Here is a 25,943-nt window from a genome sequence, read left to right as displayed (position 1 = left end):
ATAGTCATGTCAAGACACCTCACGCCTCCTTCCATCATCGCTTTTCCAATTTCATTACTGCACAATTCAAATCAGTGTGTAGCCACAATTGCACACCAATGAAGAGATTTTGTGCAGGAAAGTGATTTGAATGTTCACAGTTCATTCTCAGGGAATCGATGTACTCGCCGATTTCCTTTTAGCGTCTTCACTTTGCTGCGTTAGCTCTGCCAAAACCAAAGTCGTCCCGGCCAAGTCGGCGAATCGAGATTTATTTACAGACATAAAACAGACACTCACTAAGAAATAAAAGAAATGGATAATGAATAAATCGGTTGCAATAGAAATGGAAGGCCTGTACTCGACTCAAAATTCAGTACACAGCACTCGCAGTACAATTTGCACTAAGAGCCAAACTAGAGTCATTCGACTCCAATTACAACACACACTTTAATTTAAAAGCTTGATTTATTTCACAATGGAGAGTTTAAGGTCAATACCGCAAAAAGGGAAAACGATTAAGTGGCAATTAAAGCAATCAGTGGGAGAAATGACATTGTGTGTGAGAGGAAATCAATTAATCTACGTGACAATACCAAAAACTTCGTAATTAACTTAATTATTACTTTGTCAAAGTTTATAATTGCGATTGGTTTACAGTAAAGTCTTTCCCCAACTCTTTAGGCCTTTAAAGAGGAGGTCGGCCCCCTGCGTCAGGACGTGCGCGTCGTCAACGAGCTCTCGGCCGAGTTGACGCCCATGGACGTCCAGCTGTCCTCCACAGCCTCCAGACAGCTGGACCAGCTCAACATGAGGTGGAAGCTGCTCCAGGTAGAGGGAAATGTCTGAAATCGTGACACTCAACGCTACGTTTCTTCCTGTATTTCCTTTGTTCAGAGCGCCAGTCTGCCTCTTTCCGTCTTCTCTCCGTCCCTTCCGCTCTGTTTATCTCTCTGTGTGTGTCGTTTATTACGACTCTACCCGTGTACCTGCTTTTGTTCTTTCACACTCTCCCTAACCTTTGTTGCGCTCACATCAACCGAAGCTCATTCGTGCAGCACAGCGGCCACTTTCATCGCCCGCCGCCTCCTCCAAACACCTCGGCCCTTATTCGCCGCGGGACTCGCCGCGCGTTGCTGCCGGCGCACGTCTCACAAAGTGAAGAAGAATGGAAGAGATCCTTACGAAACACCGGGAAAACGCAGGAGCTTTGGTTCTTTTCTCGCAGAAGGGAGTAGTATTTGCCGTGGGTCAAAAGATCCTTCACCTCTGCCGGGTGGGATGCTGAAGCCTGTGGTGCCCGCTGGTTGGAGGATGGAGTGTGGGTGGGATTCCATCAATTTAAACACACACAGAACCTAATTTCCCATTATCAGGGGAAAAAAAACTTCCCGCAGAGAGTTTTGATTAACTGGGCAGATTGACGCTGAAAGACACTTTCATCGGTGCTTTTTATGAGCGGCACTGTCGCGGTGCAAAACAGTGTGGCTGGGCCGGTTTGTGCGATAACCCCGGCGCTCAGACACAACTAATAGCCTTTATGTCTGGAGATTGACCATAACTCAGAGGCAGAGTCAGAGAAGGGCAGAGAGGCAGTAGACTGAATTGTTTACACTCATTTCTCTTTCCTGCTCCATCTCTCTCTCTCCTTCGCACTCTCTCTCTCTCTCTCTCTCTCTTGCTGTGCGGGGTGAGACAGCGGCGTCCGTAATAAGCTACGTCTGACTGTGTGCTTTGATCATTTGCTTCTCATATGCAGACTTCTCTCATCTGCTTCTCTGCGGGACAGGGACCATAATAATCATTAATGGGCCGAAGGGAAACGGCGGATTCGGGCCGTTCTTGGCCTATTACCTGGCTCCCCGTGTGGACAAACGTGACCTGGCCACCATGTTGGCTGGGTGTTGTGTTTGTGTGTGTGTGTGTGTGTGTGTGTGTGTGTGTGTCTGTCTGTCTGTCTGTATCACAGCCCTTTAATACTGAGCACGGGAGCTCCACAGCCGAGCAGGGACGCAGGTGCACTGAGCGAGAGGTCGATACACAGCTTTCACAGGGTCGCCGGAGTGTGTGTGTTTGTATGCGTGTGCGGGGTTGATATGTGCTGCATTGAAGGGGTTAACTGTTTAATAATCCATTTTTTGTTCTCTGTGTGTGTGTGTGTGTGAGAGCAAAACAAACTGCTTCGCTATATACAGCTCTCTGACGGAAATCAGCTGTAATAGATGCAGGATGTTAGCGGCAAACTCGCCTTGCTCCAATTAATCTAAATGGTATTCAGCCGCGCCGTATAGATTCTATATGATGCAGCGGTAAACGACGTGGCACCTATTGATTCAGGATTTGACGAATAAACCTCTGGAAGCAAAGAATTCCTCAAGCATTGGATTTAGAAGCAAATCCACCGCTAAACGAATAGCAGTGAACGGCCGTTTGAGTAAAGGTCTCATTCCAATTCACCGTATCGCTCAGTTTGCACAGCGCCTTCTACAGTCACTCTACAATCACTACATGCTGAATTAAGCCTAATTTAATGTTTTAAATTGAATACATTCTTTGTGTGTGTGTGTGTGTGTGTGTGTGTCTGCAGGTGGCCTTGGATGACAGACTGAAGCTCCTTCGAGAAGCTCACCGAGACTTTGGCCCCTCATCCCAACACTTCCTCTCCAGTGAGTGCATTTGCTTCTCCTGACCTAAGCTACATTGGTTTTACAGCTTCTAATTCAGATTAACCGTGACACACACCGACACACACACACACACACAGACACATTCCACACAGATAGACTTTGCAGACGGGGCACTTTACGTTTGAATAATGCAAAGGTTTAATTACAGCTCGCCACCGACTCCATCCTTGTTCCGTCTTTAGGGCAGGTTATTACCAGGGAGCGGGATGAGGGGAGGCGGAGACAAAAGGGACACAAGAGAGCGCGAAGACAAATGTGGGAGGTCCTTACTCATCTCTCTCTCTCTGTCTATGCTTATTTTCTATAATCATGAACCCATTAGCCGTCCGTTCTTCTTTGCCGGCTGCCAGACGCCGAGACAGAATGGACAAGGTGCGCTTCCCAAAGCAGGTGTGAGCTCGCCCGTCCTGAGGCACCCTGGGAGCTGCGGCGACCACGACGGTCCAAACGCTGTCCCGCCGCACTATCTACTCCATCAGGCGTTCCCTTTCATTACACCGGTAGCCTCATATTCCCCCAGGGATCAATAAACTTCCCCGCTCTTATCTCGCCCGATCAGTCCGCCCTTATCGCCTGATCTTTCCTCATCTCTCTTACTGTCTTTTCATCTCTTCATCTGCGCGCGACAAACACAAGAAGCTCCCGTTCCCGCCTCAGCCCTCAGTAGGCGGGAACGGGAGCCCTCAGCTGCCCTCAGCTTCGTCGCACTAGAGCCTTTCTTCTTATTGGCAGGATATTCTCTCGGGCTCGGGTCAAGGCAAATCCAGACCCGAATCCGGATATGGGAATTTTCTTGTTAGGGTTCTGTCTGTGTTTGTCACCTTTCACAGAGACTTTCACAGGACTTGGGCGGTTTTGTGGGCATTTGTCTGCTTTGTCTGAGCTGAGTCTGGGAGTCAAATCCCCGTCCTGAGGTGCCTCCCTGAGTGGGCTCAGTGTCTCTCCGAGTGCGTTGCAGTTTCTCTATTTTTCAGGACAGGCCTCACACACAAACCACTTCATGCTAAATCCCATCCAGAGGATGTTGATTGAGCCAGTATCTAATATACTCTAAGACGATGTCATGATGTCAAGAGTTCGTGATGTATATCTATGTTCCTGGGTTTCATGCACACTGAGTGAGAATGGTCCTGTTGTCGTAGCGTGGAGTTATTTAAAGCCACGCTCCCGCTCCTAAACGGATTGCTATGCCGAGCCGTCAGCTGTGCCACGTTCATTAAGACGGTATTTAAAGTTTGTGTGTGTCTAGACATTATTCTGCCCCGCTCACAAGCCTTCTTCCTCTTTGTCTCTCTCCCTCTCGCTCTCTCTCGCTCTCTCTTTCTCTCTCCCTCTCCAGCTTCTGTACAGCTCCCCTGGCAGCGTGCGGTTTCTCAGAATAAGGTCCCATATTACATCAAGTAAGTGGCCAGAAATGCCTTCGATTGACTCTTAACTCTCCGCCTGTGCGAGTTGCGAGCATTTGTTTCCGTGTGTGTGTGTGTGTGTGTGTGTGTGTGTGTGTGTGTGTGTGTGTGTGTGTGTGTGTGTGTGTGTGTGTGTGTGTGTGTGTGTGTGTGTGTGTGTGTGTGTGTGTGTGTGTGTGTGTGTGTGTGTGTGTGTGTGTGTGTGTGTTATGGATGATCATTACTGTTGCACCCACAGGGGAGCAACAGAGCGTTATTTACCTTTTACAGACGGATGCTATTTTGAAACACTACATTTTTGGTCTCCATTACCATCAAACAGAACTCCGGGGAGGTGGAGCGATACACACGAGAGGCGAAACACCCTTTTTAGTGAATCGTGCCGGTTTCTCATTCCGTAAGAGCAAACCTTCTCACCTCGCCTTAACTGAGACGTCCATCTTTAACGCTTCCTTTCATCCGCGTCCTTGCACTTCAGTCGCTTCAACGTTTATCCGCCACTTCTTCCTGCCAATCCTTCCTCTCGGTGTGTATTAAAATTCAAGCTGTTTGACCCCGCACATTTTCCCCTCCGCCTGGCATTAGCACTTCTATGAATAGATAATACCTGGCTGAATTCCTCCACGGCCTCCCACACTATTCTAATAGTTTCTATAACAACTTAAGCTTCTCTCGGCATTATAATTCTTCTTCTTCTCGCGTCGGGGGCAGAGCTTGAGGTTTTTTCTGTTTCACCAGCCGGGGAGACGAGCCGCAGCCAGAACAGCTTTCCTTTTTACAGAATGTGTCATTTGTCAGTTTAATAAAACCTTATTACCCAGAAATCATGCAAGCTGTCTGAGTAAACAGCCGACGCACAAACGCGCTTGTGTCCCCCCCCCTAATTCTAATTGAATAACGCCTCTCGGATGGATTACTTCAAGTGCTGCACAAAGAGGGATAAAGCAAATTGAAATTTGAAAGACAGAGAATGGAAGTAGAGTGAGTTAAAGAGAGTCGCAGCGTGTAATGGGGCAGGTTGAGCTGTCAGACACAAAGTTCCGCTCTCTCCAGTTTGAGCCTTTTTTTTCCATTTTGATGTCGATTTTCTGCTGTGTAATTTATTCTTATATTTAAATCTTCCTCCTGCACAGTCATTTGTCTGCTGCAGGGATTTTCAGAGCTACTTTTAAGTCAAAGATAGGAAATATGTCTAAAATGTCCCAAATGAAAGTCCTGATGCAGTTAAAGCATCTTAAACTACTACTACTCGATTTAACTGCATTGAATCAAACATGCAGAGACATTGTTGATAGTGATATTTGTCATACGATGTCTTCAGTGGGGTGGACAGGTGCGGATGGAGGCTCAGGTGGAGACTTAAGGGAACACGATGTAGGAGGAAGTGATGAAGTGACGTAGATGGAGGGAAACTGGGTTTGGACAGAGGTAGAGTGGGCGAGAGGGACGCCTGTGTGCTGTGTTCAGGCACCAGAGGGGACGTGGGACGAAAAGGCAGATGCAGATGGGAGGGACGCGCAGGGGGACGGCCTTATTTCTTTTCTGTCAACAACAGCCTGTGATCGCAGATGCACCCAGCCGACGATCCTGCGTCCGCCCACGGCGAGGGACGCTCGGAATCACACTCGGGCCGTCTCCGTCGGCGAGGAAACACGCCGCCGACGCAATCACAGATGCACGTTCACAACACGAATGCTCACTCTGGAGCGTCTGGGAGCCCACACGCCATATGCTCCTCGACACACACGCGTCAGCAGCTTTCCCTCCTCGGGGGGGGGGGGTGCGAACATTCCAACCCAAACTCCAATCGATCCATCTTCAGCTCCGCCTCACACACACTCACATCCACCGGCTTGTCTTGTACTTAGACATGACCTTAATCTTTTCATTCCCCTCTCTCCGGTCGCCATTTACACGCACAAATACACACGCAGACTTGCACGGTCCCCCCCCACCCCCGTCTAACGTGCAGCTTGAAAGCCAAAACCAGCAAATCCGTCTCCCTGGACTAATCGCAGGTCGCTTTCACTGCGCTGACACTTTCATCAGGCTTTTGACACATTCATTTCTCCCACAGCCAAACCCCCTCCTCACATCCTCTGCCTTTTCTCCCAGCTGACAAAAGCGCCCTGATTAAACCGTGTCTTGTCCACCCCCCCCTCCGCCGCGAGGAGATCACGCTGCACATTTGGAGGGGTGGGGGGGGGGTTGAACAGCTTCGCAGGGGTACGATGGCAGCGACCACATGCTGGGAAACCTCACAAGTTTGTTCGGCTTACGGAGAAGAGATACTTTAGTACACGCACGCACTACTACATCCCTGTATAAGCCCTCTCTCGCATTCCGGGACTCTTCCCGCTCGGAAAGTTGGAAGTCAGAAAATGCACTGCGGATGGTTGAAGATGGTTGATTTTTAAATCTAAAGCGCGGCTCGTTCTGGAGCATGTGTGCAGAGATGAAGGCAGGCAGGCAGGCAGGCGGCTCGTCACTTCCCGGAGCTGCTTTGTAACAAAAGCCTGGCAGGAGGCCGTCACTGCCACAAAAAAGTTCCTGAAATCTCTCCCTGCTGGCTCGCCTCCGCAAAACATTTGTCTTTGAATAAGCAGGAATCGGAGTCATCATTCAGCTGCGAGTGTATTCCCGTCAGACTGCAGTGTGACAGTAACAAACTCCCTCCGCAAGAGAGAGAGAGAGAGAGAGAGGGAACTTTTCTGGCCTTGACCCTCCCCATGCGCGGTAATCCTGGATACGTGCCAAGCAGCGGTTTTGTTATTTCATCCTCCTGAACCTTTTTTTCCTTCCCCTCACCCCCTCCAGAGGTATGAACGTCCTCTTCTGCAGGACAGACGCTGTAACAACAGAATAGAAGCAATTCATCAGCGAGTTTTTGGAGGAAATGCCTTCACTAAACCAAAGACGCAGAGGGAAACGGCCGTAATTGCTGCTATGATCGTTCTCCAGTGGCCTAAAAGGGTCCGATGGCTCAATTTTATTGGTCGGCCTCAACTTTTGCCTGCACGGATAGAAATCTTGTCCAAACATCACGTGAAAGGTTCCGCTTCCCTCTCAGTGACCTCATCGCTGATTGGTTCCCTCCCTCCTTCCCTCCTCGCCGTCTACAGCTTCATTCCGGATGCGTTCTCTGCTCCGAAAAGTAATTGAATGATGTTTATGAAGGAAAAGGATCATTTTACAACATCAAGCCCTCGCCCCTCCGTATTAATCAGCTTACAGCCGTATTAAGAAAGCTGGCTGGGTTTGATCACCGTGACGCTAATGCTGCTTTTGCCCCGGGAGTCGTTTTGTTACCGAGGCAATTTGCACTCGGTAACAAAATGAGAAGGATGCAACCGTGTTTTTCTCACAAAGTCGTCCAGCAAACACACCGGGAGATGACGAGATCTCATGCTGCATTTAGGTCCACCCCTGCGTGTGTGTGTGTGTGTGTGTGTGAAATTGCCAGAAAATTCCCCATTCTTCTACCTTTGATTAGAATTCACGGACGCTTCTCCTCCGTCTGTAATTGTATCTGGCTGTTATCTCAACCATAGCAGCTTTGTAGCGAATCGTGTCACCGCTTCTCCCGTTTCTCTACCCGAACAACAACAAAGGAGATTTCTGGGACCAGATCTCCTCATTATGTCATTCACGAGCTGCGAATATAAAGAAAGATGTCTGATTTTATTTATTTATCCATCGAGGGAAAGGCCGCTCGCCTCCACGAGGAACGGCGTCGCACAGCGCATCCATCTTGTCTTCGCCGTTCCCTCCCTGAATGACAAACGCGCGTTTGGCCGTGATGGCTGTCGGCAGGAGTTTGGGTGTGTCGCAGTCATTATTCTTCCTCTCGGATCCGGGAGCCGGGGTGCCTGTTTGCGTTTACGTGCGCGCCATTCAGACAAGCAGCCAGTTGTCGTCCAGCCAACGCCGGGACGCATCATCGATCCGGGCGAACTCTTTGTCTAGCGTCTAAATAAAACATGGTCCCTTCCTCGCCCCGGGAGCCCTCCAGGCATTGATGGCGCCCGCACAGGTGTGTTTGCGGGCCTGTGTGTGTGGGGTTGTGTGTGTGTGTGTGTGTGTGTGTGTGTGTGTGAGGGGGTCATCAGTCCCTCCAGCTCATGAATAGTGATGAGTGTGTGCGTACTGAAGTGGCTGCTGTAGTCGAGTGCAGCCTTGGCAGAATGGATGGATCCTCTTCCAGAACGCGTTTCAAAGTTCTCACAGACACACACACTCACACACACACACACACCATGACAGACTCGAGCTCAGATATACACGCCGACTCGCATTCCAAGTTTGAGCGATGTGGAGATTCTCTGCTGAGGCGACTTTGTGTGGTCAGTTTCTATCAGAAGGATTTATTTGATTTTTGTGGTGTTGCTTCTGTGCAGCATTTGTTCACGTCGCTTTGAGTGTGTGTGTCTGTGTGTGTGTGTGTGTGTGTGTGCAAATAATGGCTGCTATCCGAGGTAGCAGTGGAGATCAATTCCACGGTGATGAGATGAGAGGAAAGAAGAGGAGCTTTTTCTTTCATTACTGCTCTTTTATTCCTTTTGTGTTTCTATACAAGTGTGTGTGTGCGCTTTTATGAAGTGTGTGTTTTGGAAAGTGTGTGTGTGTATCCATAAACGGGTTTCTGATGTTATTGTTCCTTACATTTTTGTATTTTGCAGTCATCAGACTCAGACGACTTGCTGGGACCATCCAAAGATGACAGAACTCTACCAGTCTCTGGGTAAGACACACACACACACACACACACACACACACCTTCTCGTCTCCCTTACAGTAGGCATAAGACTCAACAATTGGACTAATAATCAAAGTAATAAACCATATTAATCAATACTTAAAATAACTGATCTACTCTCCAGAGGTCCAGAAAGGCTCGTAGTGTCTAAGCGTAGCTGCTTATGAGTCACAGCACACCTATAGGTTCTTATTTGTTCCAATTAGTGGAGCTTTTCTCTGCGTCCTGCGTCCATATGAATGTCTTCGTCCCTCCGCCGTGTGACTCTAATGAGCCTCTGGCTGAGTAATAAGCTGGGGAACTCAACCAATGGCAGCAGGTCCTCCACCCCCCCCACTGCTGAGACAGAGCTCACCAAGCTAATTACACAGTCCTGCAGTGAGGTTCACCCCCCCCCCACACACACACACACACACACACACACTCGCACATACACAAACTCTCTGCACCTCCGGCTACGGAAGCACGTCGGAGGACAAGGTCTTGATTTCTGCTGCACTTGTGCTCATCACTCTCTCTCTCTCTTTCTCTCTCTCTCTCTCTGTAGCCGACTTGAACAATGTGAGGTTCTCGGCGTACCGGACGGCCATGAAGATCCGCAGGTTGCAGAAAGCTCTGTGCTGTGAGTACGACGCGCACCCTCCAGCTTTAGGTGCCCATGATGGACGCAGTAATGATTTGAGGCTTTGCCAGACGCCGTTCCAGAACTGACCCGGAGCCAAGGATAGTTTGGCTTGATCCCCTCCCCCCCACCCCTACTCACACACACTCACACACACATTGCTGATGTACACACACGGTCACAGCTGCTGGTTCTCTTTATCCACTTCATTACGGGATCATAATGGATCACAGGTGGAAAATGTCCCGTCAGGTTTGTTTTTCACTCAACTTCTCTTGCTATTATTGGTTGAGCGGCCGTGGCTCATTCTTCAAAACGTCGACCAACTGGTGGCGCTATAGCAACAACAGTTAAATCGGAGCTGCTGTTGCCGTCTCCAGCTTTGACTGTACTCACATGCATACACACATTGGGCGAGTGTGCCAGTCCCTTGTGAGCTTCCTGCAGGCGTTACACAGCAGCAACAGTGACAAATATTTACTATTAACCAGCTGTTGACTTAATTACAGCAACACACACACACACACACACACACACACACACACACACACAGTGATTCAGTCCTCCTCGTATTGCCGTTTGTGCAAAGTTACTCCGGTGTGGGAAAGTGTGTTGCCACGCTTTCTATGGGTGAATGTGTGTGTGTTAGGCGTCCGCACCTGAATAACGGTGAGCATCAAAGTGTGTTATTGCGTTTGTGGGTGGCTAATGAGTTTTAGTGATCCAGGCGTTTTAGTTCTCTATCTAAAGTCGCCCCGGTGGTTGGCGAGGCCGAGTGTGTGCACCTCGATCGCATCAGGCTGAGTGGCTTCGACTCGGGGCACTGGGATTCAATTGTATCCACTAGATAAGAACAGCCACAGTGCAAAAAAAACTTACAGACACACACACATACACACACATCCGGCAAAAGAGCAGTAAAATTATTTGTTACGAGCCAGGAATGATCCAGAATGGTGTTGGTGCACAAACATCCTCACAGGTCTTTGAGCAAGACACACACACACACACACACACTCACACTCACACTCACACACACGCATATACCGTGACAGGGTTACTATAAAATGGCTAATTGGGTTAACATAGTGCCGGGGGCGGCTGGAGGATCTTATCACGTCGTCTCCTCTCAGCGTCTCATCTGCATGTTTACTGAGGCTGACGCCGAGCTACGTTTCACCTCGTGTCACGCCGTAACGCGGAGAGACGGCGGCGTAATCGCTGCCGTCTGGGGATTAGAGGTTAACACGGGGAGAGGAGGGGGCGGGGCAAACGGGGGAAGAGATTTGTTCCGGAAGAGCAGAAGCCACCGGCCGCCCAAAATTAATATTCCGAGTGTGTTCGGCAGTGCGGAACAAACGACAAAATCCTACAGACAAAAATCATTACATTTTTTGTGGGCGGTGTTGATTGACACTAAAAATCGTGGACGGTGGCGAACGGCTCCCCCTGCAGACATCAAAAATCGAAGTACCGGGCGCCATCTTAGACGCTTCCGACGAATTTGCAGTTTCAGAAACTTTTCACTTCCAACTTTTCCCTTTTTTATAATCACACAAAAGGAAGAGAGAATCGAGCCTTTGTGCGCTCAGATGAATTCACTCCTCTTCCTCTCCGCCTCCACAGGGAGGTCAGAGGTCGAGCACCGACACGAGGAAGGTTACAGCGTTTTTCCGGCCCCGACTACTTCTTTCCTTTTTTTCCCCCCTCTTTGTCTTTTTTTGTTCAGTTCTTCCATTGAAATTATTGATATTGCGGCTTTCACGATCCCTGAGTGTGTTCTCTGTCGGCCCTCCCCACAGACGCTCAGGTGTTTTGAAGTGTTCTTTTCACAAAATATCAAATGGCGTGTGCGGCATGAATAGTCTGCCATTTTCCCCCCTGTGTGTCCTCACAGACGCTTTGGCATTTTTAGCGAAGCGGGAACATTGAGACCAAGCTGGAAAGGTTATTAATGAGTGTTACTTCCTCCTCTCCATTGTCTGTTTTTGCTCATCTGTCCCCTCCCCTCGTCTCTCCCTCAGTGGACTTGTTGGACCTGAGCGTGGCCCAGAACACCTTTGAGCAGCACAAGCTCACCAACAACAGCCAGCTGCTCACCGTCCCCGATGTCATCAACTGCTTGACGTCCATCTACGACGGCCTGGAGCAGGAGCACAAAGACCTGGTCAACGTACCGCTGTGTGTGGACATGTGTCTCAACTGGCTGCTCAACGTCTATGACACGTACGTGCAACCTCACACACACACACACACACATACACACACGTATGTAAGTTTGAAGGTTATGTTCTTCCAAAGCATCGAATGATTTCCCGTCACTGCTTTTATGTTTAGTTACCTCACACCTGAACATTTGTCAGAATAGCTACAACTGTGTGTGTGCGTGTGTTTGTGTGTTTTGGCCCCTCAGTGGTCGCAGTGGGAAGATCCGTGTCCTGTCCATGAAGATCGGATTGCTGTCGCTCTCCAAGGGGCACCTGGAGGAGAAATACAAATGTAAGTGTCGGTATGGAGGCGTGATATCTCCCACAGTTAACAAGCACCTAAACACACCACAGCCCCCCCCACTCCCCCCCCCCCCCCCCCATCAGAGAGAGAGAGAGAGAAAGAGAGAGAGAGAGAGAGAGAGAGAGAGAGAGACTTCTAATTGGACACTAGAACTCTCCCACATTGTTCCAGTTCTGCATGGATTTGATTCCCAGCTCCAGTGTGTCTGTCGGGATCAGGGAGAGTTCCTGCGGGCTGCCGCTCCGAGTTGTCTTTTAGGCTTCCGGCTCTTCATCAGCTCGTCACCACTGTTCACGCCATCGACCGCTGCCTCTTCATCCCTGGTCTTGTCTTTTCCTCCCTCCTCTTCCTCCCGCGAAGTCCCTGAGCCTATTCGTTCCACTGGCAGCTTCTATTAGGCTGGAGGAGGGTTTGTGCTTGATACCCTCGCACTTGACTGACCCCCGTACTCTTAGAGATGTGAGGCCGTCGCATAGAAACACACACACACACACATACATACACGACTCAGCTAACGAAGCATGCTACCTGCAGTGCCAATCAATCAAAATATTTCTATCGCACTTTACCTACAAACTGATTGCAATAGAAAACTGTACAAAGTAATAATAATAAAGAAGATACAATTGAAAACAATGAAAAGTATAAATGTGAAAAGAAACCTTCAAAGCAACAGAATAAGTAGGCTAAATGTGAGGTGGAATAAAATAATACAGCGATGATGAATGAACATTATAATAGGAGAAGAAGATGAACAGAATAAAGCTTTAATAAATTGGGTCGCAAGAATGTTCAGTTAAAGTGCACAGAATGTGTGTGACAGTGAGAGTCCACAGTCTGCAGCTCTCTAACACGCACACACACACACTCTACAGGGCTCAGCCTCATACAAGAGATCAAAGGCAGCAATAAGAAGAACAGACTGAAGCCCTGGTCTCCTCCTCTTCCTCCCCTCCCGTCTCTGGATCTCCCTCGCCGCTCGGCCGGCTCGGTTTTCGTGCGCGGAGACGTTCCCGTAACTTCATCTGAAATATCACTGGCTGTCACAGGGTTTGCTGCGTTGTGTGTGTGTGTCTGGCTTGGATGTACAGAGTCGTCAGTCTGTAGGCGAATGTGACAGAGCAGTGAGAGAAAGATTAAAGTAAGGAAGTAAAGACGAGGGGGGGGGCAGCATCTAATTCCCTCATTCCTGATGTCAACACACACACACACACATTCCCTCCCACTTTATATTGCTCCATTACTCTTTATCTCCTTCAATCTATTTACTGTGTGTCTGCATCTCTTTTAGTAAACATCACCCACCCGGCTCTGCATCCTTCCCCCACTCTCTCTCTCTCTCTCTCTCTCCCACTCACTTTGCTCCTTCCCTCCTTGCTCTTCCTCAGACCTCTTCAGCCAGGTGGCGTCGGCAGGTGACACGTGCGACCAGAGGCAGCTGGGCCTGCTGCTGCACGAAGCCATCCAGGTCCCGAGGCAGCTGGGCGAGGTGGCCGCGTTCGGAGGCTCCAACATCGAGCCCAGCGTCCGCAGCTGCTTCCAGCACGTATGTACACAAATCACACAAGCATCGCTCTGGAAACTGCAATAAGTAGAGTGGGAGAATAATATCTGATGACACGGCGTTATGTATCTGACGCAGCCCATTGTCATCATGCCTGCTTAGTCACCTCCACGTTTCCCAGCTACCCCGTCCCCCACCCGTCCCCCACTCATCCCTCTAGAAGAGCTTTAATGTCAAAAGCTCCGCTGACCAACCGTGAAGCCTCGGCGGGCCTGTGCCGTTCTGCTGGCTGTCCTCTAGTGTTTTACTGTGGCTCACGAACTGCTGTGCAAGGTTTTATCTCCGGACCTCAGTGGCATTTAATATCTTCATCTTCTCCCCTCCCCCCCCCGGGTTCACTATTTCATTTTTCTCCCTCTCTCTCCCCCCCTAGCTCACACCTCCAGGAAGATGGTAGCCAAGATATTAAAATTAGGAAGCAATAAATTTCACTTAATTCTGCACAAAACCTCCCAAAATAGCCAACCAGAATGACATTGTCTCTCTCTTTTTCTTTCTTTCTTTCTTTCTTTCTTTCTTTCTTTCTCTCTCTCTTTTGCTCTTTTGCTCTCTCTTTCCCTCTCTCTCTCTCTCTTGCTCTCTCTCGCTCTCTCTCTCTCTCCCTCTCTTTTTTTCTCTCTATTTCTCTTGCTCTCTCTCTCTTTCTCTCTCTCTCTCCCTATCTTTCTCTCTCCCTCTCTTTCTCTCTCCCGCTCTCTCTCTCTCTCTCTCTCTAGCTCCCATTGACATATTAGCACACACATACACATCGACCAAATGTGCACACACACTGTAACTGAATCGCTGTGCCAGCTGTGTGCCGCTTCTTCATTAATCATTCAATCATCGCACCATGATGGCAGATAGAAAGTGGACTGACACACACAAACACCCAGCGCGCGCACACACACTGTGCCACCTGTATGTCAGTTTGCCCTGCCAGTGACAGTGCAGTCACCCAGTCCATTTGGTTTAATGGGCCTGTGATGAATGGCTCGGCCCGCCATAAATTTGCCTCTCGTTCGCGGTCCTTTGTCGCTCTCCTTCATTTATCCATCCATCCCTTTATGCGCTCATCCTTTCAGCCTTGGCTCCCCAGCGGTAATTAATTCGTAAGTGCGATAATTCTGCCGTTAGATGGCCCGCAGGAGGGCGAGGTGGGGTGAGGACGGGACCAACGTATAGGAAGCAGGAGACGGAGAAGCTACATTAATCTGGCCGAGGAAGGACGGATGGAAGGGTAAAGGATTGAAACGTTATTTAGGGTGTCAGGGGGGTAAAGGTTCCTTTGGATTCCTTCCTCATTCGAAGGCTTTAACAGTTTATGTTTGGCAAGTCACAAATGGGCATAAAACTCACTTAACTCGAAACATAACGAGTGTGTGTCCTTTATTTCTGCCCTGGGCCATTTACCCTGATGTGTGATCATTATATAATTCTTCTTGACAATTAATTAACCTTTAAACACACACACACACACACACACACACACACACACTCACACACACACACACACACATAAAAGCCCCCCGCTGAATGTTGTAAATGCACGATCCTGCAAAGAAACAGAAAAGCCCCAATCTTTACATGTTCGAAGCAGAAATGACATTTCCGTGTCTGGCCACTGGTGGTGCTGCAGAGTAACGTTTTGTTCCTTCCTGATGATTTTCCGAGCTGCCTGTAGATTGACAGTTGCCGATAGTTGCTCTGTGCCTGTTATGCGCCATAATGGGGAGCAATGAGGTAATTAAAACAGGAGAAGAGGAAAACTGCTGCGTTTGCTTTACAAATGTTTTATGGGGCAGGGGATCAATTCACCGTGTTTATTTGGCCTTAAGGCTGCGTGGAGAAACTGAGTATTTCCACGGGGAAGCTTTTGAATAGCATGAATTAATTGTTTTGTAGGATACGTTACTATGGAGATGCAACACCTCAGCCGGGGTGAGGAATCATGGGAGCGCACGAATCCTTCCTCCCATTTTGATGATTCTCCCCTCACTCGGAGGTCGTGCGGTTGCGAGTTGGTCGACGCTCACACACACTAACGAGCTGCCCTTTAGTGCGTTTGCTACCCTTTGAGCGCGTCCGGCGTGATTGAAATGCTGTCTTTGATTTGTCCAGCGCTCTCAGCGGCCTTGGTAAAGGTTCACACACTGCGGCGGGCCCTCCAGCTGGCTCATTATGGCCTGGAGTTAATGAAAATTCTGTGATTGGTCTGTTTCTGCTGTTTCCTGTGCTTATTGTCCTCCTTGTGGACACGTCTTGTGGACAGAATCACAGATTTATTTAGTTTGAGACAGATTATGCTTATGTAGATGGAAAGAATGATCATTTGGACGTGAAGCTGCATTTTATCCCTCTGAGGAGTCGTAAAAAGAAAGTTCAGGAGGATTTTTCACGCTTGCTGTCCTGAAGTAAAAAATGCCCACCGCAGCCTGCAAGACAAAGGCAGTAAAGCTGTTCAAACCTGTCAATGTTTACTGTGAGATATTCCAACCAATAAACATGAGTAATGAGCTTGTAAAGGTTATTTAGTCTTCATCCACATTTCCGAGCTGTAATGCCCCAGAGGGAAGCATCACTTTATTACGGATGGTCATCTCAAAATACTCTGCGTCTTTATGAGGCTTAGGTAACGAGCAACGACTTACAGCCGGCTCCTCCCCTCTGCTGTAAACAGGTGTGCGTCTTGATTTCCGAGCATGACTTCAGACGTCATATCGATGCTAAACCTTTGACTTTTTCCCTCTTTTGCCGTACCAGGTGACCAATAAGGTGGAGCTGGAGCCCAGGCAGTTTGTGGACTGGATGCGTCTGGAGCCTCAGTCCATGGTTTGGCTCCCCGTCCTGCACCGGGTGGCGGCGGCGGAGACGGCCAAGCATCAGGCCAAGTGCAACATCTGCAAGGAGTGTCCCATCGTTGGCTTCAGGTAGACGTCACGCAAACACCGACCCAGGACGCGATATGATCAAACATACACAAATCCAGTTTCTTCCCCTTATTTTCTCTCTCTCTCTCTCTCTCTCTCTCACACACACACACACACACACACACACACACACACACACACACACACACACACACACACACACACACACACACACACACACACACACACACAATGTTGGTCTTTGTGGCTCCTGGTTGAGCATAAAGGGCAGGTCTGCTCTGGAGGGCAGGCATTTATCTAAATGTCAGCGGCTGATACACCCACTGACTAAATACCATCGGGAGGTTTGCAATGAAACATATACACACACACACACACACGCTTACGCCACAAGTCGAGTCAATCCCCTGCGACATAATGCATACCGGACCACATACAGCGGCGGCGCCTCCCTCACGCACGCACAACACAAACACAAATGCTAACCTCCTTTTATACCTGTTTGCCGGTCAACAGAAATGGCAAATTGCACGTTAAACAAATTTTCTCAGTCAGAATAGTTCCCATTTATCAAGGAAAAGTATTTCTTTTGTCCTCAGGACAGACGCGGGCGCACCATGTTAAGTGGGCGGGAATAGAAATGGCAGGATTGTCCCCTTCGGATCCTTTGCTTTGCCAGCAGAAAGAGAAACGCGGTCGGACGTTTGATGAAGCACAAGTCTCCCCAGCCGTGTCGTTGATCGATGAGGGGAGGCGCGGAGGAGGGGGAGGGAGGAGGAGGTGGGGGTGGGCGAGGAGATGGAAGAAGGAAGGGAAATGCATCGCAGGCATTTTGTGCCGTCTTGACGTTTCACAGACGGCCGTGTCACAAGTCCAATTTCGTGTTTTTTGCTTCCTTTTGTTGTCGTTTTCCAGTGATGAGCACGTGAGCTTCACCATTAGAACACTTCAGCACGACTCCAGACTAATGAGACACCAATCTCAAGCCAACATGCAATATTTGTGTGTGTGTGTGTGTGTGTGTGTGTGTGTGTGTGTGTGTGTGTGTGTGTGTGTGTGTGTGTGTGTGTGTTTATTGCTTTCATCAACATGATTAATGGATATTACCACCAAAATGACGTCTAGCAGATTCTTCAATGCTAATGTGATAATATTGTAGCAAGGTGATGTCGCTCGTTAAACAAACAATTCAGTCCGCCCATGATACCGAGATGGAGGCCCGTCACTGTTTAGCGCCCCCTGGTGGTCACGCCACAAACATGACTGCAACAGATCTAATTTACAGTTAATCTCTGTTTCTGCTCGCAAATCAATCCATAAGCGTTTAACCTTTACATGAAGTTATCGACTGATCTATTCATCATATTAAATCTCAAACAACAGCCTCTTAATACGGAGCTTATTAGTAAAGACTGTCCACTAAGCACTTTAGTGATCCAGATGCTGTAATTGCCCAAAGTTGTTCAGTGCATCGACTCATTAATTAAATCCCGTGTCAGGCGTCTCTGCTGTGAAGGTGAACGAGCCGCCTCCTTCTTTTCCCTAATATGCCGCCCGTCAGTAGGTAATGGTGCGTTTGACTCGGCGCCGGCGCGCTCGTCGTGCCGTCTCCTTCTTTTGATGTACGGCGTCGATCCCGCAGCTCATCAGTTAGCTCACCTTGGGGACCGCTGGAGAGGAGAGACTTAAGCCATTATGTCTGAATGGCTGCTGTCTCAATACAGCTGCGGGAATGGCCTCATTGTTGTGTTGTCGAGAGCTCTGTGTGTATGTGTGCGTGTTCCAGGCAGAAATCAGAATCTCCCCAGGAGGCCCCATCGCAGCCTGAAGTTGTGATGAACGGCGTCGTTGGGATGACACGCACAAGCTGTCTCCCTTCCTCTCACCTCACGTCTCGCTCTCTGCAGGTACCGCAGTCTGAAGCATTTCAACTATGACGTGTGTCAGAGCTGCTTCTTTTCCGGGCGCACCGCCAAGGGCCACAAGCTCAACTACCCCATGGTGGAGTACTGCACGCCGGTGAGAGACACGCACACACACACACACACACACACACACACACACACACACACACGCTGATCATCTATGTAATGGCGTTTCACATCATGTTCATTCTCCATGTGATGCTACATTATGCATATTGGGTTAGTTAGGGTTAAGGGTTTTCTTAAACAGTATTGCAAATGTGCATGAGGTGTGTCATCATCTCCGACACACACACACACACACACACACACACACACACAGAGGCACTGATAGCTCCACAGTTAATAGTGATACGGCATAATCTCAGCAGAAAGCTTTTAGTTCCACCTTCCTCTCAGACGCGAGTTTGGTGAGGATCAAACTCTGAGTGACTGCGGTGAAACTCGCTTCACATTCCCGTCTTTTTAATTCGGGCTTTTCTCAGTTTTGCAAATGGGATAGATATTGACTTTTCGGAGAGCCGCTGTAGGGAGAACCGATTCTTCCTCGCTCGGTTTGAGATGCCCACCAGCTTCGTCGTACTTTGAGCCGCTCTGCCTTCCCGTTGAAGCGGCAGACACTTGTGCGTTCCTGCAGATCCTGACTTAGTGATGCGTGTGATTTAACTAAGAGCTCACAGAGTGGAATGAGGCTTTCAGACAGTATCCAGCGTCCCCCCCCCCATCTCCCCCCCCTTCCCCCAGACATTTTCTTCATTTAAGTTGGAACAAATTTAGAAATTCCTCTCTAATCATTCAATAAACCTGAATATCAAATTGGCTTTTTGTCTCCTGAGCGTTGCAGTAATGAGACTCCCAACATTTTAGATGGATTCTAATTAAATCCTTCAGGAACTTCTAGATTAATAAATTCTAAATTCTTTTCAATCTCCCCTAGTTATTCTGTTGAACGTCATCACTCCCTACTCTACATTCAGACTGTATAAGGGGGGCGGTTTAGTTCACCATGAGGAGGAAGAGTAACCAGCCTCTTCATCTGATGACACTACAATGTTCAGGGTGATGAAGCTTTGATGAAGCTGCAGTAATCGAAGCGCGACAGGCTGGGAAGCCGCAGCAAATCTTGCGGGAAAACTTTGAGCGTGATTAAACAACTGATACAGCCAAAGTTCAAACTTATCAGTCAAAGTGACGCTGTGTGTGTGTATGTGTGTGTGTCACTTATCATTGGCGTGATAATGAACGGCTTTGACAGCAGCGCCCACCCCAGGGTGCGAGGATAAAAGGAGCAGCGGGTCGGTGCCAGATGCGGGCTAGACTTTGGCAATAAACTGCTGCACATTACCAAAGAGCATCAGATTGTCCCAACGTGTTCAAACCCCCAATAGATCAATAACTCATTTTTCCGCGGGTCAATGCTGAAATAGCTTTAGAAGAGAACTCGTAATGTTTTCACAGCGCTCCTCAACTGGGCTGAGCAGGGGGATGTTTACAGGCGTTCTACATCCACCCTGGCAGCTAGGGGGCGCTGTTGGACCCCGGTTACAAATTTGTCCCCACCGTGTTTCAAGCACAGGGAAGATGATGAAGAAGAAAGGAGCCGCATTGATTATTTGTTATCGTCTTTGTTTGATGTTTGTCTCAGCGTGTGTTCATGTTATGAGTTCATAACTGTAGCGAGATGACTCATCCTCCTCCCCCTCCTCCTCATCCTCAGCATCACAATGAGACAGAATGGCTCCCACCTGCTCTCCGTCGCGTCAATTTCCCGTTGTTTCTCCACCTTTTCGGCAAATGAAAGCCACGTTCCCAGAATGTGAAAAGGCACTGCAGGGAAATACAAGGACGGCGTCGAAATACCCTGAAAACCCTAATTGTTCCAAGCCGATACAGATGTCGCCATGGAGACGCCACAATCAGTCATATCTACCCAGTGCAAATCCAATAAAACCGGTGTCAATCAACGTGATGGCCTTAGGTTTCCAACCGCTTGAACGTTTTCGCCACCAAACATAATAATGCATATTTATAGTTACCGCGACAACCCAAACGGTGTTTCAGCTTTTATGCCTTTTGAAAAGATGAAGTCCATATTGAATAATGAAGCTGCGGCCCGTGCGAGTAGAAGATTGATAGCAGCTGCTGCGCGGCTCGGAGCGGCCGTTTAATAACTCTCCTTCTCTCATCTTTGTCTCAATGTTTATTTTATGGCCACAATATTGCTTTTTTTTGTTATTAGGTTTTGACTTTTATGGGACTGGCATTTCATTGTAACCGGCTTGCATTGTCGGTGATGTTGAGGAATCTGAAAAGCATCACCATCGTGCTGTGCCGCATTGATCACTGCGGTCTGAATGCGTTCCCCTCGCCTAAGTGGAGACGCAGTTCCGGAGTCTCTTGAGTTTGACTGGCGGCTCCCGGTGGCATTTAGTTGGCGCCGAGATTTACCGCAAGTCTGAAGGTGTCGAAACGCATCTGTTAAGCCACACGCGAAGGGAGTAGATGCACACAAACGACAAACACACACACACACTCACGCAAAGGTACACAAATTCTGTTGTTGCCTTGTGCGTTGGCGTGTGTGCTGGATGTGATTGTCGCTTTGCTTAGCTAATAAGCCGTGTGAACCCATTACAGTCTGTTCATTTAAGCATATCTGTCAAGTGTGTGTGTGTGTGTGTGTGTGTGTGTGTCTCTGCAGAGGCATGGCTTTCCCTTCTGCTCAGACCACTGTGGCTAATTTGTCGCTTGCTTACGAGGCAGAAGCCACGACTGCAGGAGGAACACCTTTACTAATTACCTCATTACAATAATATCATTTTTCTTCACTCGCAAATGCAGCACACGGACGCCGAACCAGTCACACACACACACACACACACACACACACACACACACACACACAGCAGTAAGAGCCACAAATGCTTATTTCTATTCCTCTCCTCCTCCTCTCTCAGACCACATCAGGTGAGGATATGCGCGATTTCACCAAAGTGCTGAAGAACAAGTTCCGGTCCAAGAAGTACTTTGCAAAGCACCCTCGGCTGGGTTACCTCCCCGTCCAGACGGTTCTGGAGGGCGACAACATGGAGACGTAAGTACCACCAGGCGACATTTAAAGTGTGTGACGCAATCCAAACCAAGACCAACACCGTTCTTTCATTCTTAGTTGTTACAAGCCACTTTGCTTTGATTGTGGTGTGAAAAAGTCGATTTTGCTGACTTAATTGGTGTTGAGTCGGAGTTTTAACATGCCTGTGGAAATGGCAGGAGTGTGTGTGATTCAGGGACAGACGGGGTGATGAAACACGCCTCTGGATCATTGGTGAAATGTTTCGTGCCCGCTGGAGGAGCTGCTGCAGCTCCAGATGGTCTGGCCCGTGATTGACTGAGTGTTTTCCTTTATAGGCCATATATAACCACCAATCAGCAATCTCTGTATGAGGAACAGACAAAATAGTGACGCCCCGGCACGCACGGACACACACACGCACGCACACACGCACACACACACACACACACACACACACACACACACACACACACACACACACACACACACACACACACACACACAAGCCACGGCGTTAATTTCCGCACTCGTTTGTGTGTGTATTCACCTGTCAGGCTGTCATCAGGTGCCACTGTGAAGCCGTAGATCATCTGTGTCCAGGCCTGCTTCTCTTTCTCTCTGTCTCTGTCTCTCTCTCTGTCTCTCTGTCTCTCTGTCTCTCTCTCTGTCTCTCTCTCTCTCTCTCTCTCTCTCTCTCTCTCTGATTTATGTCCCTTCTGCTGCCAGCCATAAATCCCCCCAGGAGACCAGGCCCACACATTATGCAGATGTGCCACCCCCCCCGCCCCCCCGACCAGGCTGGTTGCTTCGTCCACCCTGCTGGGGCGTGCGAGTCCTTCTCCCAAACACACACACACACACACACAAACTCCACATTCCTCTGCCCGGTCTGTCTTTTTATAATTTGCTGAATCTGCCATCGCACAGAGCCACTGTTTGTATGGGGAAAAATGCACACACACACACACACACACACTCTCACACACACACACACACACACACTCACACACACACCTGTTCACTTACAATGGATTTCCCCCCGATGTCCGGTCACACACAGTCGCCTCTCAGATAGATTGAGCTCCCTCTCTCACTCTGCCTCCCATCCTCCCAGCCGCTTTCCTTCCTTCGCCTCCCACCTTGCTCCGTGTCCTCCTCCTCCTCCTCCTCCTCCTCCTCCGCTCTTGAGAAACGAGTCCCCGCGGTGGCACCTGGCTGATAAACGCCTTTTTGAAAAGGTGGCGGCATCGTGGCAAAGAGTGGAAATCCCTTTTTGAATCGGCGCCGAGGGAGCGAGCGCAGACTCGCTCTTTACACGGCCATCTATACACACATTTGGGGGGGGGAAAGGCAGAAACTGTGTGTGTGTGTATGTCAAAATATCACTCACTCACAGTTTTCTCACTCATTGTCACATCGTCAGTCAGTACATGAGGAGCACTTTTGTGTCCCGGTTTCCCTTTTTTTTTGTCCTCCACCCTCCCACACACACACACACACACACACACACACACAGGCTCGTTTCTCGTCACCTTGACTCGCTCAAAAGAACCCACCCACTCTCACCCCTGACTCACACTTCTCCCCCTCGCTCTGCGGCGGAGGGGATTTTTTGATTTGTCACAGCCTCCATTTCATCCTGGAGACAAACCATACGCCTTCCCACTCAACGTTCTCTAGCCTACATCGCCAGATCGACTAGGACACGACTCGAACGCGTTAATGCTTTCAGCAACGCAACGCTCCCTTGGTCAACAGGAAGAACTGTAGAAGTCTTCCTCCTTTTACTTTCTGTCGCTCGTGATGTAGCCTCACATTCCTCCTTTACACGCCTGTGAGACTCAAATCTCTTATCGTCCCCTCGAGTTCAGTGAAGTGTGGCCTTGTGATTCACATTCACATTTTGTTGTGTAAGATTCTAACAATGGTCCCAGATGATTCATAAACTGACAAGCCTGCCTACTTTTGTCCGTTACAATGACAAGGGAACCAGCGTATTGCATCCAAGGCCTCTGTGTGGCTTTGTTGTCGGCCCTTGTCGGTCTGAATAGAGCTCTAATAGTTTGACATTAATTCAGCAAATTTGTTCTTAAAAGAAGGCAAATTCATCAACGCCCCAAAATGACACAACAAGAGGAGACGCAACAAAAGATTGTGTATCTGATGAGCACAGAAAAAAAAAAGCTCCACACAGAAATCAAAGCTGTGTTTTTCATTTCTTTCCTTTCCTGCACTCACACACACACACTTACACACACACTTACACACACTTCTCAGCCTTCTAGCTCTCTCTTAAACAGACAGGTAGACCTGTCAGCAGGCACAGGTAGTCTTCCTCAGCTCCTCTGACAGTGCAGCCAGAGCTGAGGGAGAGAGAGAGAGGAGAGAGGAACGCCGCTAAGTATGACAGAGTGACGATCGCAGCATTTGTCCAGGCTTAATTGTTTATGAAGGAGATAAAGGGGGAATCCAACTCATAAAATAGTAATCGGAAACGATGGCCAGTACATTATGCTGCTCTGTGTGTGTGTGTGTGTGTAAGTGGTGACAGAACACACTGATTTCTCTAAGTTTCTCTTAAATTGGCGTCTCCAGCATGTCATGAGTAGCTTCATGCTGCTGTGCTTTCTGAGCGAGGTCCTTCAGAGGAAATGTAAAGTGTGTGTGCGCGTGTTTGTGTGCGAGAGCTTTACATCTCCTTAGTGTTTATCCCCTCAGCTGAGGTCAGTTAAGGTTTGTTGACGTCTGCCTGCCGAGACGCCGACGCTGACGTCTCTTCTTTCCAAAGCCGTCTGAGGTCCTCGGGTGTTTTGCCTGCCGATGCATTCAGGCTCGCTCAGTCAGACTGTTACCACATACTTTGTATTTGACAGACGGAAGCGGAGTTGCAGTCTTATCATTTTGTCACCATGATGAATGACCTTGTCACTTATCGTGTTTGAATGTAGGAGCCGAACAGAATAACACACAGCTATCTCTGTACAGACGGATCCTTTTCACCGCCATAGAAACCGTGGTGTCAGCTATACAACCTCTGTGCAATCTGTTAGTTAGTGTGCGTGTGTGTTTTTTCTTCCTATTTCTATTAATGTATATGCTCAGTTCAAGTTGAATTTGGACAAATTGTTAACACTCGTGCACGGTAGATGCTAAGAGCCTCTACCTCCGTTTCCTTCATTCATTTCCAATCAGTGTTTGTTTTGTGCCTCACCTGGGCTTCACTAACTTTTTCTCCCAGAGTGAAAAAGACAACACATCCCTGGAAAGTTTAAAAAAAAAAGAACTGATGCTTCCAGTAAAAATGTCAGCAAGGGTCCATAGAAACCTTTACCCCAGTCTGCCTTTAGACCGCCCCCTCCCCTCGCTCTCTCTCTCTCTTTCCCTTTTATGTCTCTACCTCCTACATTGTGAATTCCCTCTGAGGCGGAGGAGTGTGACTGCTTTGGCTTCCTCCCGCTGTGAGGAACGTCTCTACCTTGCCAACTTCTCTCTCTGGTTTTATCTCCGGAACAAAGGCGAAACACGTCGAGCTCCCTCTCTTCCCTTGCACATTCTACAAGTCCACCCCCTCAATTTTCAAACTTTGTCTTTCCTTTTTTGTTTTTGAAATCAGAAGCCGCCTCATTTGTCTACAAATGTCAGCCGGTATTCTCCGTCTCTCCACAAATAGCAGCAATTATCATGGAGTACTAATACAGGGACTTTATAGGATTCCTACACATCTAGACTAAAGCATGTAGCAACACAGAGAGCTTAATGAGCAGCAGGAGGACTTGTGTATTAACTGCAGGATCGTATTATTGCGCTGAGTTGTGTTGCTTTTGCGAAGAACTTGTACTCATTAGTAAAAGTAGAACCTAGAGTTCATATGATTAAGCTGGCGGGATATTTCAGCCCTTGCTGCTGGAAACAAACGAGAAAAGAGATGATTTGTGACATATGCTGAATGCTGCTGGTATTTTAAGCTTTAATTCAATGAAATGTGTGAAAATATGTGACACATAAGCCAGGAATGTGACAGCAAGCGACACTTTATTCCACCCGCTTGCATGAAAATGTGGATTTCAATCAAACCTGGGTGTCAGTCGGGATATGTGCCAAGATATATAATCTACAAGCTCCACTGGCTCAGGTCCATTTGCATATTTATGTAATAATCATGATCACGCCTTCGCTCTCTGTGGAGTTCCGCTGCTCCACTGTTGTATTGGCGTGTACCGTTCCCTATATTGGATTTAATATTCTGAAACAAAACCCGGAAAAGAAGAAAGACATTGACTTTATTTACATTTCAGGGCGGTGATCCCGTCCTCGTCCTCACGGGTGATCCCATTATCTCCCTCAAACAGGATTAAGTCACCCTTCATCAACTGCTGTGAAGGTTGAGATGCAAGCATTTTTCCTTCCCTTTCCGTTATTTTGGAATTACTAAAGCAAGATTGTAAGAAAAGAGGAATTCAAGTCACTGTTGTCCATTTTCAGATTTAGAAATTTAACGAACAGAAGGTACATGGACCCTCCACCTGCCCCTCCCCTACCCACTTGTTCCT

General features: G+C 48.5%; 1 protein-coding gene across 2 annotated transcripts in view; it reads left to right on the top strand.

Moving 5' to 3' along the window:
• The window catches only part of utrn (utrophin), a 47,594-nt gene that overhangs the window by 8,456 nt on the left and 13,195 nt on the right, over positions 1 to 25,943 (top strand). For both annotated transcript variants that reach the window (XM_076145853.1, XM_076145852.1), the window contains exons 4-14: positions 664 to 810; positions 2,567 to 2,645; positions 4,006 to 4,066; positions 8,752 to 8,813; positions 9,376 to 9,450; positions 11,475 to 11,676; positions 11,864 to 11,949; positions 13,350 to 13,507; positions 16,268 to 16,434; positions 18,303 to 18,414; positions 21,278 to 21,414. In XM_076145853.1, the coding sequence (XP_076001968.1) occupies positions 664 to 810; positions 2,567 to 2,645; positions 4,006 to 4,066; positions 8,752 to 8,813; positions 9,376 to 9,450; positions 11,475 to 11,676; positions 11,864 to 11,949; positions 13,350 to 13,507; positions 16,268 to 16,434; positions 18,303 to 18,414; positions 21,278 to 21,414 (1,286 nt within the window). The remainder of the gene's footprint in view (positions 1 to 663; positions 811 to 2,566; positions 2,646 to 4,005; positions 4,067 to 8,751; positions 8,814 to 9,375; positions 9,451 to 11,474; positions 11,677 to 11,863; positions 11,950 to 13,349; positions 13,508 to 16,267; positions 16,435 to 18,302; positions 18,415 to 21,277; positions 21,415 to 25,943) is intronic.

This window comes from Genypterus blacodes, unplaced genomic scaffold (assembly GCF_046128005.1).
Source record: "Genypterus blacodes isolate CSIRO-AG114 ecotype Tasmania unplaced genomic scaffold, CSIRO-AGI_Gbla_v1 ptg000031l_1, whole genome shotgun sequence".
In the NCBI taxonomy this organism is placed as follows: domain Eukaryota; kingdom Metazoa; phylum Chordata; class Actinopteri; order Ophidiiformes; family Ophidiidae; genus Genypterus; species Genypterus blacodes.
Note: the sequence above shows the minus strand (reverse complement) of the source record. Positions and strands in the feature narration are given on the sequence as shown.